Source organism: Spea bombifrons, chromosome 13, assembly GCF_027358695.1.
Source record: "Spea bombifrons isolate aSpeBom1 chromosome 13, aSpeBom1.2.pri, whole genome shotgun sequence".
NCBI lineage: Eukaryota > Metazoa > Chordata > Amphibia > Anura > Pelobatidae > Spea > Spea bombifrons.
This window is the reverse complement of record NC_071099.1, coordinates 5,035,028-5,055,204: the sequence shown is the minus strand read 5'-3', so window position 1 is coordinate 5,055,204 and position 20,177 is coordinate 5,035,028. Positions and strand designations below refer to the sequence as shown.

The 20,177-nt window shown below is 39.5% G+C and overlaps 2 protein-coding genes across 4 annotated transcripts in view; one reads left to right on the top strand and one right to left on the bottom strand.

Moving 5' to 3' along the window:
* The window catches only part of TMEM104 (transmembrane protein 104), a 36,201-nt gene extending 33,110 nt beyond the window's left edge, over positions 1 to 3,091 (bottom strand). For both annotated transcript variants that reach the window (XM_053452908.1, XM_053452909.1), the window contains exon 1: positions 2,956 to 3,091. The gene's annotated coding sequence lies outside the window, so the exon portion shown is untranslated. The remainder of the gene's footprint in view (positions 1 to 2,955) is intronic.
* An 88-nt stretch (positions 3,092 to 3,179) lies between these two features.
* NAT9 (N-acetyltransferase 9 (putative)) lies at positions 3,180 to 19,871 on the top strand. 2 transcript variants are annotated; one of them, XM_053452911.1, is made up of 6 exons: positions 3,180 to 3,483; positions 4,536 to 4,645; positions 4,802 to 4,939; positions 16,828 to 16,887; positions 16,967 to 17,061; positions 19,669 to 19,871. In XM_053452911.1, the coding sequence occupies exons 1-6, from the start codon at positions 3,407 to 3,409 to the stop codon at positions 19,786 to 19,788; spliced, it is 600 nt and encodes a 199-aa protein (XP_053308886.1). In that variant the 5' UTR covers positions 3,180 to 3,406; the 3' UTR covers positions 19,789 to 19,871. The 2 variants fall into 2 exon arrangements, with proteins under 2 accessions (XP_053308886.1, XP_053308887.1); XM_053452912.1 differs by lacking the exon at positions 3,180 to 3,483 and adding an exon at positions 4,210 to 4,226.
* Positions 19,872 to 20,177: the final 306 nt, after the last annotated feature.

Below are 20,177 nucleotides of genomic sequence, written 5' to 3'. Positions count from 1 at the left end.
ATAGAGCTGAAACAACGAATCGATAAAATCGATAATAATCGATAACGGAAATCATCGATAACGATTTCCGTTATCGATTAATCGAGTGATCAATTCGTTGTTGGAGCACTCGGCTCCTTTTACTTACCTCCGCGAGCGTTCCCCGCTTCTGCTACACGCTCTGCAGTCTCCGCCTTCTTTCAGCTACGTGACGGATGTGACGCGTTCCGGAGGTAAGTATTCTTCATGTCTATGTGCACGGATCGCACAGAGCCACTCGCACAGAGCGAATCGCTCTGTGCGAGTGGCTCCACTCGCACAGAGCGGTTCGCTCTGTGCGAGTGGCTCCATTCGCACAGAGCGGTTCGCTCTGTGCGAGTGGCTCCATTCGCACAGAGCGGTTCGCTCTGTGCGAGTGGCTCCATTCGCACAGAGCGGTTCGCTCTGTGCGAGTGGCTCCATTCGCACAGAGCGGTTCGCTCTGTGCGAGTGGCTCCATTCGCACAGAGCGGTTCGCTCTGTGCGAGTGGCTCCATTCGCACAGAGCGGTTCGTGAGTGTGGGTGCAGGGCAGAGTGGGGGTGGGGGTGCAGGGCAGAGTGGGGGTGGGGGTGCAGGGCAGAGTGGGGGTGGGGGGTGCAGGGCAGGAGACTGGGTGCAAGGCAGAGTGGGGGTGGGGATGCAGGGTGTGAGTGTGGGTGCAGAGCAGAGTGGGAGACTGGGTGCAGGGCAGAGTGGGGGTGGGGATGCAGGGCAGGGTGTGAGTGTGGGTGCAGGGCAGAGTGGGTGCAGGGCAGAGTGTGAGTGTGGGGGCAGGGCAGAATGTGGGGGCAGGGCTGGGTGCAGGGCAGAGTTAGAGACTGGGTGCAGGGGCACAGTGCAAAGTGCTGGGTGCAAAGTGCCAGTGCTGGGTGCAAAGTGCCAGGGCTGGGTGCAAAGTGCTGGGTGCAAAGTGCCAGGGCTGGGTGCAAAGTGCAAAGTGCTGGTGCAAAGTGCTGAATGCTGGGTGCAAAGTGCTGGATGCAAAGTGCCAGGGCTGGGGCAAAGTGCTGGGTGCAAAGTGCCAGGGCTGGGTGCAAAGTGCTGGGTGCAAAGTGCAAAGTGCTGGGTGCAAAGTGCAAAGTGCAAAGTGCTGGGGCAAAGTTTCTTGAACAGTAATAGTCCACCTCTTTTCAGAATGTTTGGGGTTATTTTGTTTCATAAATATTGTGTTTGGGTTCTTGTACTTTGAAAATATTGTTTTTTATTACATCATAACAAAATAAGAATGTTAATGTAAATTTTAAGTTGTTTTTTAACATCCAGTTCATTAAATTCTTTTAAATAAACGAAAAATTTGCATATTGTTTTTTTTATCCGATTAATCGATTAATCGAAAAAATAATCGGCCGATTAATCGATTATTAAAATAATCGTTAGTTGCAGCCCTATACCAGAACCTGTTTATTCATACGTAAAGTAAAATGTGTGTGAAAAAACAAATGCAAAAAGATGATATGGTGCATAGAAAGAGTTAAAATACTAGCATTTGAAATACCCTGGGGTGTCTAGTTTTCAAAAATATATGATTTGATGGGGTATATTGCATTGGCCAGCTTCAAAGATACCCGAAACGGCACGTGGGGGGAAGAATTACCGGATTTGGAAAAAATGGCTTTGAAATAGCAAAACACTACCTGTACTTATTGCCCCATAACGTGTAGAAAAAAGCAAAAAAACATAAAAACATTGGGTATTTCTAAACTCAGGACAAATAGTAGAATCTATTTAGCAGGTTTTTTCATTACCTTTTATAGATGAGTAAAAGATTTTTTTAACTAAAAGTCTTTTTTTTCAAAATTTTTCAACATTTTATACTTTTTTTAATAGTAAATAATATGATACAATCAAAACAATGTCATCTAAAGAAAGCCCTTCTTGTCCTGAAAAAAGCAATATATAACTTGTGTGGGTTCAGTAAACGGGAAAGAAGAAAATTACAGCTAAACACGAGCAGCGCAGAAATGTTAAAACGGCCATTGTCACGAAGGGTACAAAAAGTAAAATCAGCCTTTGTCACGAAGGGGTTAATTGTGACATCTTTAAACCCAGCCAATTCAATTTACCCCATCAAATCATTTTTTTTTTTTTTTTTTTTTAAACTAGATACCTCATGAGTATTTGAAATGCTAGCACTTATTCCATGCCAGGATTTTTTGAAAGATACAGTGCTAATTTTAGCACCGACTGCTTTTTTTGTTGGAACTGAATGGTTTATAGAGATAAAAAATTATTAAGTGGATGAGTTTTCATTGTTTTGCTTGTTAAACTAAATAATACTCAAGATTGTAAACTTGCGAGCAGGCCCCTGAAGGTGCATCAGAAATTTATATAACACATTTTTCATTACTGAATGTTACAAAAGGTTTCATGTTCTTAAAAGGGACAGTTCTACACCTTAAAATAAACTAAATGGATGGAGACAGCACTGCAGACTGATTAGTATATTGAGAGCGAACTTACAGGAACTACTTAACCCTTCCCACATGTCCCTCCATTCAGAAGTTGTGTTATTACTTCCCTAATTAAACAACATTTATTCAGTTGGCAATTTATTGCATTCAGTAATCTCTTGTGGATAAAACTCACTATGCAAATCATAAAACGTAATACAGCACAGAACGCTACTAGAATAACAGCAAGATTATATTATACAAAATATATATATTTACCACGGTTATTCTTATATTAGCATAAAGCTGCTTTATCTCAAAACGTATTTCCATTAATCAAGTATAAGACGTATCTACACGAAAGGAGTTTGTGTTCATGTATACTGCTTACGGACAATGGTTGTATTAAGAAGCGATTTTTTCCGGCATTTGTCCAAATTCTCGAATGTTTAATAATACATATTAGTTATAAATGTTGTCTGGAAACTGGATTTAAGATGTGGAAATGTACATAGCTATATTGAGTCTATGCTTGTTGGCCGTACCTGAATTCAAGTGCCCTCTCGTTGCCTCTAGCTGTAGCAGCACCCGGATCCTTCCGTACGTGTTTGCATTCCAAATGTTTCGTCCACAAGATCACGTGATTGACTCGCCGACCCATGTTTCTGAAGCTAGACACGTCGACTCTCATGACGCTTTCAGGCTAGTATTTCCTCAAAGGGAGGAGTCGAAATGCAGGAAGTATTACGAGTTGCAATGTGGCCTATGAGGGAAGTATGTTGTAGGTGAAAGTGTATCGCGTGAACAAAATCAGTTTCGCAATTTCGTCTTTTTGCGATATGGTTTCCGTTACTCTTGAAATTATATAATATATATCTATATATATTCTGTCCATATGTTGCAGAGCATTTTAGAATGCTAGCACATATGTTGGTTATACAAGGGTAAGGTTAATTTGACAAACTGTGAAACCATCGCGTCCCACAAATAAGCGTCATGCGAACGAATGAAGACACTGTGCTGAGAGGCCAGCGGGTCCTATTGATACCATATGAACCCCATCATGTACCCAGGTACTTCGAATAATCAGTTTCAACCAAAGTAGACATTGTAATCGAGCACACTGGGATTAAGTGTAATAAAGGTGAACACAGAAAAAAAGTGAGAAGTGTCTATAGGAGGCATAGGATAGAGTGGTCTTGTGTCTCCCTTTTTATTAGAGATATTTATGTAAATTGTTAACTGCAATATTAAAACATGTTAATATAGCAATTAAGTTTTTTACAGTTTAATTTATAAAAGTCAAAACAGTTTATGGAATCTGAAGTAGAGCCCTGCATGGGACGGTTTTCTTAATCCCGCTCCCGCTGAATTTCTGACCATTATCGTTCGCTCCCGCAACCTATGTGTCCAAACCTGCCCACTACTACAATATGTGTCCAACCCTGCCCGCTCTCGCAAACATGCTCATTCACAGATACTCATTCATTCCCTCAATCACACATACTCGTTCATACACCCCCTTTTGGTGCTGCTCACAGACTTCCATAGGGGCTGGTGCTTCCCTCTATGTTTCTCGCACTTTGTGCAAACAACTTCTCTTGTCCCGCCCAGGGGAAGCAGAAATGGAAAAGGGACATGTGACGTGACATAAATTCACATGACTCGTCTGGGTTTCTGCTTCCCCTGGGCGCTTAGACAGCCTTGTGGGAGTGTAAGACTGCCCGTTCCCGCCCACACCACACAGAATACCACCCACAAGTTTTTTGACGGGTCACGCAGGATCCGCATCCCGATGCAAAATAAGAACCACAATGTAATAGTAATCAGCTAGCCCTTTCTTCATCTAGCAAAACAGTTTTTTCTTATTTTCGTAAATCTTCTTAATTTACAGTACTTTCTTCAAGGAAACTCTAAAAATGATATGCCCTTTAATGCATATAATTGCTGTGTGGTCCCCTTGCAAATGTGTATTCTGCATAATCATGTAATATGCATGTATGATGTTGCCTTTCCTCCAGCCCCGCTATTTGAGGTGCATTAGACCTACGTAATATAGTTCAGATGATAGCCTATTTTTGTGTTCATTGCTCGGTTTTAAACACTTTAAACGCTCTTCTTGTAGGTATCATGAATGGATGAAGTCAGAGGAGCTCCAGAAATTGACAGCCTCGGAGCCTCTTACATTAGAACAAGAATACTATATGCAGCAGAGCTGGAGAGAGGATGCTGACAGTGAGTGAAAGATTTGTGTTACTGACCAAATCTTATGTGTCATATTCAATATTTTTAGCATCTTTTGCAACACTTTAGATGTATACTTTAGATTTAGATGTATAATGTGAGCTTCTGTTTCTCTGCTTTGCATAATGTATTTTCACTATTTTACAGAATGCACTTTTATTATACTGGATGCTAAACAATTTGATGAAGGGTGCTCTGAAACACAGTGCATGGTGGGTGATGTTAATCTGTTTCTCACCAAGCCAGAAAATGCAGAAATAGCAGAAATTGAAATCATGATAGCAGGTAACTGACTTATCCATATGCTTATGAAGTCCCTTTTAGGCTAGGTTTCCACTTGGGTTTTTGTCCTTGATGAAAAATGCCAGGAAAAACGCCAAGAAAACAGAAATTGCTTTTTTTGACCTTAGGCAGTTTTTCCAGCCTTTACAAGTTAGATGTTTCACCCAGCTAAAAGGGATTCGGATAAATGGCAAGTATCTGCCCCCTCCTGATGTAATTTCTTTGGTAGAGTTCTACTTAAACGCCCCGGCGGACCCTTTTGTCTCATTTCTGTGGTTTGTAAGGCATGCTTTATTCCGAATGTCTGCTCCTCTAGGAAGATTGGCCCCAAATGATGGTGCAAATTGTTTGCTGTTGCTTTTGGCACGCAGGATCCAGTTGATGCGCCGCGTATGTTTGTTTGTAATGGCATGTTTGGTCCCAATGGTGTAAAATTCAGTATGAACTTTGTTTTGTATGAAACTCTTTGTTTCCAGCCTATTTCTCGTAGGACACACAGATACTGGGTCAATCCTCTGCATTGTAACTGTGGGAAAAAAACGCCATGAAAAACGCCAAGGCAAAAAACCCACATGGCTTTTTCATGGCGTTTTTTTCTCTCCCATTGACTTCTATTGGAGAAAAATGCCAAGATTACCCTGCAAAAAACGCCAGAGTGTCAACATGCTGCGATTTTGAAAAACTGCCACAGAGCCCAAAAAAGCAAAAAAACGCCATAGAGGACTGAAAAAACGCCAAACAAAAAAACGCCAAGTGGATATGGCATTGTGCGATTTCCTATTGAAGAACAGCTAACATCTGGCTGCAGCGTTTTTTCACTAAAAAAACGCTGTGTGGCTGAATTGGCGTTTTTATGGGCGTTTTTAGCAAAAAAAAAACAAGTGGAAACCTAGCCTTACAATCATTGTTCTTTTCTGTTTACTCTATTATGAAAAGAATTCCAGACTAACATACGTTTTTTTTTTATTTACCCTTAACTTTTCTTCCTTAACCCCTTAACGTCCATTGACGGGTCATTTCATTAAACAAGCTTAGAAAGTGATCTACGATGACTTTCTTCGCTTAACCGGTGTTGCTGTAATGCCTCGATGTCGAGGCATTCAGCAACACAGAGATTGGCATCAGGGACCATGTCTAGCCTCTCCCCGGGGCATCAACATGAACTTCACGATCACGAGGCATTCAGCGACACTGAACACTCACCCCAGGACGCGCTTTGACTGCTCCGGAGTGATTTTGCCACTCGCAAGATGACAGCACGTCTTGAAAAAAAAAGTAACAAAGTTGGAAAAGTTCGCAAGAGGGTCTCCAGACTATCTAGAGAACTCTGGCCCCACTTGCAGGTTTAATACAGGTACTGCATTCAACCATGCAAGTCAATGGAGCCCAGCTTTCTAATCACAATGTGATTAGTAAAATATATATATATATAAAAAAAAAAGTGGTAACATTTTAAAATAATTATGCATCAGAGGAACCATCCAGTTACAGCAAAATGTAAAAAAAAATACAAAAAGAATAAAATAAATTAAAAAAATAAATAAATAAAGTTTATTATTATGAGCAAGTGTTAAAATTTGCGCTGTATCTTCCCTAAAAAAACTTGACATGGAAAGAGTTAAAGTAAAATCATTTTAAATACCAAAGGGGTGTCTAATTTAAAAAAAATGATGGGGTAAATTAGAGTGGCCGGGTTCAAATATAGGGCATAGGCACAGACTGACCAAAATTAATCGGATAAAAAAAATGAATGTAAATTTTTCATTTATTTAAAATAATTTAATAAACAAATTATGTTAAATACAAACAGCAGAATAAAAAAAACTGCATTTCTTGTCTTTATTTCTCTACCAGCCCCCCCCCAATTTATGCACATTTGAGCCCAGGCTTGCCACGCTGCCTCCCACATATGCCACTCCACGCTGCCTCCCACATATACCACTCCACGCTGCCTCCCACATATACCACTCCACGCTGCCTCCCACATATACCACTCCACGCTGCCTCCCACATATGCCACTCCACGCTGCCTCCCACATATGCCACTCCACGCTGCCTCCCACATATGCCACGCTGCCTCCCACATATGCCACTCCACGCTGCCTCCCACATATGCCACTCCACGCTGCCTCCCACATATGCCACTCCATGCTGCCTCCCACATATGCCACTCCATGCTGCCTCCCACATATGCCACACCACGCTGCCTTCCACATATGCCAGATATCTCATAGTCCCCTCATAGAGTCACAGACCTGTTCACAGCACACTGACACCATACTTTTATAAATAAGTACTGGGTTAATCTTCACTACCCCCAGGATTTAGATTCCCCTTAGTCTGCCCCCTCTAACCTCTAACTGCACCTTAAGTTAACGTTATTAACGTCCTCATCATTAAATTAACCCTAAACACCCCATTAACATAACTGCCTCTAAATTAACCCTAAACACCCCATTAACCACAGCATCCCCTAAATTACCCTAAAGACCCCATCAACCACAACAACCCCTAAATTAACCCTAAACACACCATTAACCACAACTGCCTCAAATTAACCCCAAACATCCCATTAACCACAGCTGCTCCTAAATTAACCATAGCTGCCCCTTAATTAACCCTAAACACCCTATTAACCATAACTGCCCCTAAATGAACCCTAAACACCCCATTAACCATAACTGCCCCTAAATTAACCCCCACCTCCCCTAACTTTCAGCAGCCCAAATATTAATTTTATACTCACAGTTAGGTGAGTGTCACAGCCATGTGGTTCTGGAGAAGGAAGGAGCGGGGCCAGTTGTCACAGTGATTACAGAGAGGGACTGGTAAGTAGGAGCTGTAGGAGGGGTATTTTTCAGTATGTTTGCTCTGAAAAAACCCTCATTTTATAATCGATACAAATCAATTCAACTAATCGATAATGAAATTTGTTGGCAACGATTTTCATTATCGATTATTATCGATTTTATCGATTAGTTGTTGCAGCCCTACCCGAAATAGCACATGGACAAAATGACCAGCTTTGGAAAAAATGGTTTTGAAATAGCTACTTGTACTTATTGCCCAATAACTTGCAGAAAAAAGCAAAAAAACATAAAAACATTGGGGAAATTCTAAACTCAGGACAAATAGTAGAATCTATTTAGCAGGTTTTTTCATTAGCTTTTTTGGACGAGTAAAAGATTTTTCGGGTAAAAGTCAGAATTTTTTTTTTCAATGTTTCATCATATTTTATTATTTTTTATGGGAAATTAGATAATAGTATCTGAAGAAAGCTTTTCTTCTCCTGAAAGAATAAACAATATATAACTTGTGTGGGTACCCTAAATGAGTGAGGAGAAAATTACATCTAAACATGAGCACCGTAAAGGGTACAAAAGGTAAAAAACAGCCTGGTCCTTAAGCGTTTAAAAGGTTAAAAGGGGACACATCTTATATTACTAGCATCACATTAAAAATAGGTTTTAAGAAATATTGTATTTTCTGTATTCAAACACTTCTAGAGTTTAGGCAATGTAGTATTTTCAGACAGCTGCTTGTTTGGCATGTGTGTGTCCTAGGTTTGTTGCCTTGGCCTAATTTAGCCTATCCCCTTATCGTACTGCTTTAAAATAAACAATACAATGGCTCGTTCCTAATACCTTAGCCGTACACTCTTGAATTATGGAATTATGTGGAGGGGCGGACTTCATTAGTATTGCCATAATGAATTGGCTCAGTGTGGTGTTGAGCAGAGAACTTCACCAAAGCTATCGCATGGCTGCCTCCAGATCTGCAGATAAAAAAAACATTTCTTGAATGCTACATAACATTACTGCATATAACACTGCATCTAATTATCAAAGAAAAATATACTTCTAACCCCTTGATGACAATTGACATGCCAGGCACGTCACGAAAAACATCCTGTTGATGACAATAGAGGTGCCTGGTACTTCATGATTTTAAACGGGTGTAGAAAGTGATCTATGATCGCTTTCTTCTCCCAAATGGTGTTGATGTATTGCCTCAAAATCACCAAATAAACATAAGTTGATCAAATAAACACATTTGCAACCCTTAGTAAAATTATGAAAAACCTCTGTGAGGAATCGAAATTGAGCAACAATGAAGCTGCATTTCGCCCTATGGGATCTTCTTCAGAGGTAAAGATAAAAAAAAGAAATGTATACCAACTGTTTTATCCTTATGGTGGATACAAGGAAAATTCAATGAAATAATTTTGTACAGGGATGCCTTTTGTACAGGGATGTTATCTCTGTTGCTGGTATCACAATTGGATATGTTAAACTTTACAAATAGGAACTTTGTCTCTGCTAAGGAGAGTTCAGTGAGTGCAAATGCAGCCATTACTTATAGGGATGCTCCAATATACCGACCCGAAAAAGGCATTATCGCCAAAATGCCGAAATAAAAATAATTTTGGTGCATCCTGGGAAGAAAGTACAAAAGGCACTATTAAAAAAGTAGCTTGGTATCAAGAGATCACAAATTTCCACTTCTTAAGTCATTGAATAGTACTGACTGACATTTCTATGACTTTGGATATCTTTTTATATTTTACAAATTTCCCTTGTATCCACCATGAGGATCACACAGTGGGTATACATTTCTTTTTTTACCTTTACCACTGAAGAAGCCTCCTTATGGCAAAACATGTTAGGTTCATTGGTTCTCAATTTTAATTCCTGACATAGGTTTTTCTCAGTTTTACTAAGGCTTGCAAATGTGTTGTTGTTAGATATATATTTTATTAGCTTTGTGGGTTTTTTGTGATTTTAAACTATAATATATTTATATAAAACAGATTCAAATTTTATTTAACGTATACCTGGTCCTTTTTTCCCTTTTCTTTCCTGGTCTGCGCCCCCACACCAGCTGATTATATCACTACTGTTATAGGAAATCTGACCATAGTTTTAAAAAATAGGTTTATTGGCAATCAATTTACGGCTAACTGGTGCCACTGGCAACTTAACTTCCTCTCAAAAGGTGTATGATATATTAACATGCAGACAGGATTGCTTTCACCAAAATAACTCTGTCTGCAATACTTAAAACTATAAATGTCCCTTTTACAAGACAAGCTGCCTCACAAGTGATACATTTAATTAAACCACTTTAATATGCTTTTTTTTTTTTACCTGGAGGAAAATAAAATGTCTTAAAACACCCTCATGACTCAAAGCAGCCAATCATTGACAGGAACACACTTCCTTTGAAATCCGTGTAAGCTCCAAATGTGCATGTGTTGGGGGCCTTTTTAGTCTGCTGAAGCAGACTTAATAATAATCTTTTTATTAAAAACTACAATAAAACTACTTGTGTTTATTGCCTATAATTTGCATAAAAATATTAGAATCTGTTTAGCAGTTTTTTTTCAATAGCTTTTGTAGATTAAAAAGATTTTTTTTTTCAATTTTCTACCATATTTTATTCTTATAGTAAATTAGATGATATGATTTATTCTAGAAATTACAGGATGTATATGCACATCCTAATATTTGCCTGTAGGGCAGCAGGCAGTGACAAAACTAAGTATTTTAAATATTTTTGGATTCTCATTTTTTTCTCTATCTAACATTAACATTGCAAATCACTCCAATTTCACCCACAAAACTGAAAAAAATATCCGAAAAGATAAAAGAATGCACAGGACAATAAAGCAACTCCTTCAAACCTGACCGATGGCTGCAACAGTCTGTGATCAAAGTCATAATTGAACTTTTTTAAAGACACTGAGACCATTTACAGATAATATGTATCTATGGTCTCACTGATTCACTTTATGTGAAGCAGGGAGAAAAGTAGATATAGAGGCAAAGCTAGTGTTTTGCCAATATTGTGTACGGGTGAACCAAGTGATCACAATGATTCCTTGTCATAGTAATTATGTGAACTTTAACATTAGGCTCACTTTCCAGAGACCTTTGGAGCTTCTGTGTAGAAGTGCGCACAAGGTCCAGTTTTATAGTAGATACTCTATGCTACTGGTCTTTGAAGGGCCATTGTTTTCAGGATGCCATTCAACACCTTCATACGCCAAGGTGTCAATCCTCTAAATATAAAAAGGCAATCTTGATCATGTTCTTTCAGGGAATTGTGAAACAAACTGTACTGCACCAGTTCTTCAGCAACAGTTTACTTTCCTGTTGATTGTCTACTGACATCAGGCACCAGCACTGGTCATGCAAGGGTTTTTGTGTTTTGTTCAGGATAACAGAGGAGGATCTAAGTGAATTGTTATTTAACCCCTTAAGGACCGGGTTTATTTTTTCTTTTTGTACCCTGTGGGACCGAGGCTGTTTTAACACTTTTGCGGTGCTTGTGTTCAGCTGTAATTTTCTCCTCACCCATTAAGGGTACCCACACACGTTATATATTGAGTTTTTCAGGACAAGATGGGCTTTATTTCGATCATATCGTCTTATTTACTATAAAAAAAAAATAAAACATGGTGAAATTTTGAAAAAAAACCACCTTTTATGACTTTTATTTGAAAAATATTTTACTCACCTACAAAAGGAAGTAAACAACTAGCTAAATAGATTCTACTATTTGTCCTGAGTTTAGAAATACCCAATGTTTTTATGGTTTTTTTTTTGCTGTTTTTTGTAAGTTATAGGGCAATAAGTACAAGTAGCGTTTTATGATTTCCAAACCTTTTTTTTCCAAATCTGGTCATTCTCCCTCCATCTCGTCTTTGGAACATCTTTGAAGCCGGTTAACTCAATTTACCCCATCAAACCATATATTTTTGAAAACTAGACACCCCAGGGTATTTCAAATGCTGGTATTGTAACCCTTTCCATGCACTAATTATACAACCACACTTTGTCAAACTTTGTAGTAGCTTAATTTTTTTTCTCACAAATTATAATTTAGTTATAAATATACAGGTCTTGGTATGTGTCACCGTCAAACAACACCCCAATATGTGTTCAGCAACATCTCCCGAGTATGGTTTGCATTAACTGTTTGTTTTTTTTTTCTCTCCCATTTTCTATAGTGTAATTAGTTAAGGGTGGGGTTTATAATCAATTAACTGTGTTGCTCTGTATATAAGGAAGTGGTTAAACTCACAGAGCTTGCTCACTGTAAGGGGCTTGCATTTTCTAAGTGACTTGCTTTCTGTAAGTGACCAGTTTGTGCACCACAGCAGTTAGTGCAACACAAGAGTGCAAGAGCAAGGAGGGTAAGTGACATAAAGCAATTGTTTTAAATTCTATACTCGCGTCCCTTTATAAAGAATGAGCAAGCTTGGAGATTTCACTCAGTGCACATCATGCCATATGTATGCATGCTTGGAACAGCAGTTCCTGGGTCCATATCGCTGTGGTAAGTGTGATCAATTGGTCTCTCTGGAAGCTGAGGTTGGTGCTCTGAAGAGGCACATTGAAACACTGAGAGAGATTGACAACCTTGAGAGGAGTCTGTTGCTCACTGAGCAAAGTTTAGATGGGGCCCCTAGCAATGAGGGAGGAGATCAGTCAGAAGGGAGTCAGGCACATAGCTGGGTGACAGTAAGACGTGGTTGCAGTGGGGAAGGGAAGAGGAAGAGGCAAGCCAGCCCAGAGTCTCTCCCTCCCAACAAATTTGCCCTTTTAAGTGAGCATGTTGGGGAGGCAGACTCAGAGGTAGGCTTTGCGGAAAAAGCTGTTCTCCCTAACAGCCGGGAGAGCAGCTCATCCAATGTGCAGGGGATCCGAAAGGAAGGAAAGCCCAGGCAGGTTGTGGTGGTAGGGGATTCAATAATCAGGAAAACAGACAGGGTAATCTGTAGCTCTGATCGCAGCAACCGAATGGTTTGCTGTCTCCCGGGTGCCGGGGTTCGGCATGTTGCGGACAGAGTGGATAGATTATTGGGAGGGGCTGGTGAGGATCCAGCTGTCTTGGTGCACATTGGCACCAATGACATAGTAAGAGGAAGATGGAGTGTCCTAAAAGATAATTTTAGGGACTTGGGTAGTAAGATTAAGAAAAGGACCTCCAAGGTAGTATTCTCAGAGATACTACCTGTGCCATGCGCTACACCAGAAAGGCAGCGGGAGATTAGGCAGCTAAATGCATGGCTGAAGTCTTGGTGTAAGAAGGAGGGCTTTGGGTTCTTAGAGCACTGGGCTGATTTTGCTTTGGGGTACAATCTCTATAGTCGTGATGGATTGCACCTAAATGCAAGAGGGTCCAATGTGCTTGGGGAGAGAATGGTTAGACGGTTGGAGGAGATTTTAAACTAGGAATGGGGGGGGAGGGAATAAATGCCGGGTTAGACAGTATAGAAAGGGAAGGCGATTTACTTAGTAACCAGGTGGGTGGATCTGGGGGCTTGGTCTATAAAGATAATAGGGAGAAGCATATGTTTTGCCCCCCAAAGCAAGGACAGAAAGTGATTGCAGCATCGGTGTTAAATGACAAGCTAAAGGTCATGTCTACAAATGCTCGCAGTTTAGGGAATAAGATCCATGAACTTGTAACAGTTGTGGCAACTGAGAATGTTGATATAGTGGCTGTTACTGAGACATGGTATAATGAGAAAAATAACTGGGACATATCAATACCGGGGTACTCTTTATATAGAAAAGATAGAAAGGGCAGGAAAGGGGGAGGGGTGGCCCTATATGTGAAAAATAACATAAAATCTAACTTAATACAAGTTGGTGAAGAGAACTTAGTCGGTTTGGGTTACAGTACAATTTGGCAAAAGTAAAGTAACTCGCATAGGTGTGATTTATAGACCCCCAGGACAAGTAGAAGAACTCGATAATCTACTAGTGGAGGAAATAGCTAAAATGACAGTGAAGGGGGATGTTATAATCATGGGTGACTTTAATCTCCCTGATGTGAACTGGAAAACGAAAGAGCTGGTTGTACCAGGAGTGCGGATATTCTAAACTCCTTATTGGGATTATCTTTAAAACAGGTGGTTGAGGAACCAACTCGTAAGGAGGCCACATTGGATTTAGTGTTCACAAATGGAGATTTGTTAACAGATATTTCTGTAGGTGAAAGTTTGGGATCTAGTGATCATCAGTCTGTGTGGTTTAATATACGAACAGTGACTGAGTCACACCACACAAAAACAAAAGTTTTAGATTTTAGAAAAGCTGACTTTTCTAAAATGAGAAAATGTATAGAGGAGTCATTATCAGACTGGCACAATTTAAATGGTGTTCAGGAGAAATGGGATTTTGTAAAAGCTGTTTTATCGAAGATAACAGAAAATTGTATTAGGTTGGTCAGTAAGAGTAAAAAATTAAGGAAACCGCTGTGGTACTCTGCAGAAGTGGCCAAAATCGTGAAAGACAAGAAGTTAGCCTTTAGTAGATACAAAAATACCCAAAGTGAGGAAGATAGACAGATCTATAAAATTAGGCAGAAAGAGGCAAAGAAAGTTATAAAAACTGCCAAATCACAGGCAGAAGAGCGAATTGCCCTATCAGTAAAAAATGGAGATAAAACATTTTTTAGATATATAAATGAGAAAAGGAAAGTTAAACAAGGATTAGTTAGACTAAAAACAAAAGGCATATATGTAGAAGAGGATAAAGGTTTAGCTGACTGCCTCAATGAATATTTCTGTTCAGTTTTTACAGATGAGAATGATGGAATGGGACCTCAGTTGGGAAAAAAGACTGAATCATTTGAAATATGTGAGTTTATCGAGGCGGAGGTTTTACTTCAGTTGTCTAAGGTAAAGACAAATAAGTCGATGGGGCCTGATGGGATACACCCCAAGTTATTAAAAGAGCTTGGGGGTGTACTAGCAAAACCGTTAACTGATATATTTAACGAATCATTGGTAACGGGAGTTGTCCCTGGGGATTGGAAAGTAGCGAATGTTGTGCCTATACACAAAAAAGGCAGTAGGGAGGAGTCGGGCAACTACAGGCCAGTTAGTCTTACATCTGTAGTGGGAAAATTAATGGAAACAATGTTAAAGGAAAGGATTGTTGAACATCTGAAGTCACATGGCTTTCAAGATCAAAAACAACATGGGTTTTCCTCAGGAAGATCTTGCCAAACAAATCTTATTGATTTTTTTGATTGGGTGACTAAAGTAATTGATCAAGGTGGTGCAGTAGACATTGCGTATCTGGATTTCAGTAAGGCCTTTGACATTGTTCCACATAGAAGACTTATAAATAAACTGCAATCTCTGGGTTTAGATCCCAATGTTGTTGAATGGATTAAGGAGTGGCTGAGTGACAGAAAACAGAGGGTTGTAGTCAATGGCGTATATTCAGAACAAGGTCTTGTTACCAGTGGGATACCTCAGGGATCTGTACTTGGACCCATTCTCTTTAATATTTTCATTAGTGATATTGCAGATGGTGTTGATGGAAAGGTATGTTTATTTGCTGACGACACAAAAATTTGCAACAGGGTTGATGTTCCTGGAGGAAGAAGCCAAATGGCAAACGATCTAGGTAAGCTGGAAAAATGGTCAGAGCTGTGGCAATTGGCATTTAACGTGGATAAATGCAAAGTAATGCACCTGGGGCATAAAAACCCAAGGGCAGAGTATAGACTATTTGGTACTGTCCTAACCTCAACGTGTGAGGAAAGGGATTTAGGGGTAATTATTTCTGAGGATTTAAAGGTAGGTAGACAATGCAGTAGAGCAGCAGGTAATGCTAGCAGAATGCTTGGTTGTATAGGGAGAGGTATTAGCAGTAGGAAGAGGGAAGTGCTCATGCCGCTGTACAGATCACTGGTGAGACCTCACTTGGAGTATTGTGTACAGTACTGGAGACCGTATCTCCAGAAGGATATAGAAATGTTGGAGAAAGTGCAGAGAAGGGCTACTAAAATGGTTTATGGATTACAAAATAAACCTTACCAGGACAGGTTAAAGGATCTTAACCTATATAGCCTGGAAAAAAGACGGGACAGGGGGGATATGATAGAAACATTTAAATACTTAAAGGGAATCAACAAAGTAAAGGAAGAAAGTTTATTTAAAAGAAGAAATAAAACCGCAACAAGAGGACACAAGCATAAACTAGAGGGGCAAAGGTTTAATGGTAACATCAGAAAATATTACTTTACGGAAAGGGTAGTGGACGCATGGAATAGCCTCCCAGTGGAAGTGGTAGATGTTAATACAGTAAAGTCATTTAAGCAAGCATGGGATAGGCATAATGCCAAGCTAGATATAGGATAAGGGCAAGTACTAAAGGAGAGTACTCAGAGGTTGGGCAGACTGGATGGGCCTTCTGGCTCTTATCTGCCGTCACTTTCTATGTTTCTATGTTTCTATGGTGATACCCCATATGCATAGGTTTGTCAGATTGTTTGGCTGGTAAAAGGCTACTTTTGGGAAATGCGTAATTCAGGTTTTCAACACACACTTTTAGCATTTGGTCATTGTGCCTCTGTCTCCTCTTTCGAAAATCTTTGAAAAGCTACTTCAATTTACCCCATCAAACCATATATTTTTGAAAACTAGACACCCCAAGGTATTTCAAATGCTGGTATTTTAACCCTTTTCATGCACGATATTCTACCACCAGCCAGGTTTGTCGGGATTTAAAATGCCACATTTGGGAAGTGGGCTTTTTTCTCGTGATTTCTAGTGATTAGAAAGCTGGGCTCCATTGACTTGTATGGTTGAATGCAGTACCTGTATTCAACCTGCAAGTAGAGCCAGATTCTCAGGATGGTCTGGAGAGACTCTCCTGAAGATTCTTGTCAACGTTATTGTTTTTTTTAATGGGCGTCGCCATTGTGCGAGTGGCAAAAGTGACCTTTTTCCGTGACGGCCCTGAACTGTCAAAGGTCGCTAAGGGGTTAAATCGTTCTCATTCAAATTGAGGGAGAGTAACTGTACCAAGCACAAAACCTCAACAGAAACATTAACTCCTAGTCTCTTGTTTCTTTAATTTCAGAGCCTGTCTTCCGTGGTAGGGGACTTGGTGAAGAGTCTGTACGACTAATGTTAATTTATGGTGAGTCCACCCTGGGTTGCTCCATGATGTTATAGCTGCACTTGGTATCTTGCTTAATTGCATAATCACTCTGTTGCAGGTATTACGAAGTTAGGCATCTCCATGTTTGAAGCCAAAATTGGGCATGAGAACATGAGAAGTGTTCGGCTGTTCAACAAATTGCATTTTCAAGAGGTGAGATAAACTATATCAAACTAGTACAATCCCTGTGTGTGTGCCACATATGTAGTAGAACTTTGGGGTACCTTTTTTGCAATCGCTACTCAAGATTGCAGAGGAAATATTTTTGAAGGGTTAGTTGGGGCTTCAATCAGTTACCTGCTCCAGGTGAAAGTTTCCTGTATTTAAATAGATACACTAGCCTGTAAATACACATCAATGCATCAGATAGCTGAATGGTCCTTTTAAAATTGCAGCCAAACACATCTCTATTGGTTTATTTTGCCATTAAATATATACTATAATAAATCGTAAGGGTTGTGAGTCAGTAAAATATTTCTTAAAAACCACACCAGATTTATCCTAACCTCAAATAGCTTTTATCGTGGAAGTTATACTTTTCATTTTAGAGAATCATTTTTGTTGTACTGTGGCTGAGAGTGACAGTGCACAGACTTTTGCATTTGGTGTTGTCTGCAAATTACCAGATGTATTAAATCAAAACTAGCAGGATGGAGGATTTGGTAAAGGGTTAGGTGGTACATAAAGATAAATTACATTTTCCACAAATTGACAGAGGCAGATGGCATTGAGGCCTACTTCACAACTTTTGAAAGGATTTCTACCAGAGAGGACTGGCCACCAGAGCAGTGGGCTGGGTTGTTGGCCCCTTGTCTGAGTGGCGAATCATAAAAAGCTTATGATGACTTGCCCCGGGATCAAGCAAAGGATTATAACAGACTGAAAGCAGAGATACTAGAACGCCTTCGAGTCACACTGGCAATCCATGCTAAGATATATGCATGGGATTATGACACATAAAAAAACTAACAGATCCCAGATGTATGACCTGTTGAGAACTGCTCAGAAATGCTAATAGACTGTACAGTAAGGAGCCTTACACAAACCTAAACCCAAAGCCCTAGAGGTACAGAAAAACGTTTTGCTTTGGGGTTTTAAAGGTAAAGAGGAGGACTATGTGGACAAATGGTTGCCTAGGTTTTCACATACTGCGGGACACATACAGTGCTATTGCTTTCAAGAAACAGGACGCATCAAAATGATGAACCCATGGAGTGTAATTTTGGGAGGGGGAGACGTGATACGTTGTTGTACATTGTATACACTAAAATGCCTGCTTTAACCAGTGCTCTTGGTGTTAACTATTTTAACATCTTTTAAAATAGAGGTAGTAAGGTTACGCTTATAACTAGACCTTTACTACAATAAAAACAATAAAATAGGCAGCATATGCTTGATATTTTTGTAGTCATGGAGACACATAACAGCACAAGTAGAAATTGTCACTGGTAGTAGAACAGTAAAATACAGAGCTGAGGCAGTATCCTCATTGCCTTATAATGTAGTACGAGATATATTTTCCACTCTTCCATAGAATATGGGAAAGTAGTATATCTACTCAGGAGAGACTTGTAGAGTATGAGGTGGGAACGGAATAAACAGAGAGTGTTTTACCTTTTTTTAATATTAGGAAAATAAATAAAAATAGTTTTAAACAAATGGTGACATTTAAAAATAATTAAACACCAAAACCTATTGCAAGGAGAGCACGTAAGGAAAAAAGGTATATACAAAGTAAATCTTTATTAAACAATATGATTTAAATACATATAAAACAATATATATAATATAAAAGGCCCGCTGGCGAAGCTCATTGCAGCGAAACGTACGTTGGGGTTGGTACATTTGGACTTGGCACCATTCATTACCAGGCTTTTTGCTGTTTTCAGCCTTTCTTCTAGGTTTGGTTAGTAAGTTTTGAGCACCGATGTACCATTTCTGTATGTTATTTCATTTGTTCCTTTTCACTTTATCGCTGTGGTCATCCTTGTGTTTCTTATTTGTGCCTTCATATACATACGTATTTCCATCCTAGTTCCTGTAGTCTTGTGCCTCTGTTCATACGTACCTTCCTATATGTGTCTTGGTGCCGAGATGCTTTTATATTATATATATTTTTTTATATGTATTTAAATCATATTGTTTAATAAAGATTTACTTTGTATATACATTTTTTCCTTATGTGCTCTCCTTGCAATTGGTTTTGGTGTTTATATATGTACAGTGCATGTACCTCTACCATTATTGGTAGTTTGTTCGTTTTTGGTGATTATTTAAAAATAGTTATGAAGTGATGTCACAATCAGGGCAACCATATAGTTCCCACAAAATGTACAAATAGCACATGAGGGCAGAATGACCAGATTTGGAAATACAAAATGGTTTTGAAATAGCAAAATGCTAGTCGTACTTATTGCCCTAAAAATCATAAAAATTGGAAATTTCTAAACTCAGGACAAATAGTAGAATCTATTCAGCAGTTTTTTTCATTGGCTTTTGTAAACTTGAGCACCACAAAAGTGTTAAAACACACCAACTAATATAAGACACCAACACAGACACACATACACACACAAACCCAGGCACAAAAACACGCCTTCTCGCTTACCCTAGGTAAGCCTCAACCTTCAGTGCAGCTTATACAACTGTGACATCACACATCATTATGTGGCCCCACTGAACCGCTCCTCCTTCTATTATGTTGTGTATATGTGTAAAATGCCTTTAAATTACATGCAATTATTTGTCCTTTGTTCTTAGGTTTCTACAAGCGATATATTCCAAGAGGTGACCCTTCAGTGGAATGCCACAGAAGTGGAAAAACAATGGTTAATCAACACAAGCCCTATGACAATGACAACTTATAAAGAAACCAAGTAATACCACAGAATCAGAGCTGGGACACTTTAGACAGGAATCCTCAGAAATTGTATGATTACATATAAAAGTCTTGTGAAATCATATTCTTGTTGTAGATATCCTGCTGAAGGTGACAGCTTTTGACATTCCAAATGGTATCACATCAATGGTTTTGAATATTCTGTATGTTACCAAGCAGTCTGGTTATGGGGATTTTGTGGTGGTTAAGATTGCCTTATACCCCCCTATATGCCTTATACCCCAGATATCCCCCCCCCTAGATATGCCTTATATCCCCTATAAGCCTTATACCCCCCTGATATGCCACTGTGCCATCTGACATGCCTTATACCCCCAGATGTGCCCATCTGCCCCCTCAGATATGCCTTATACCACCCTATATGCCACTA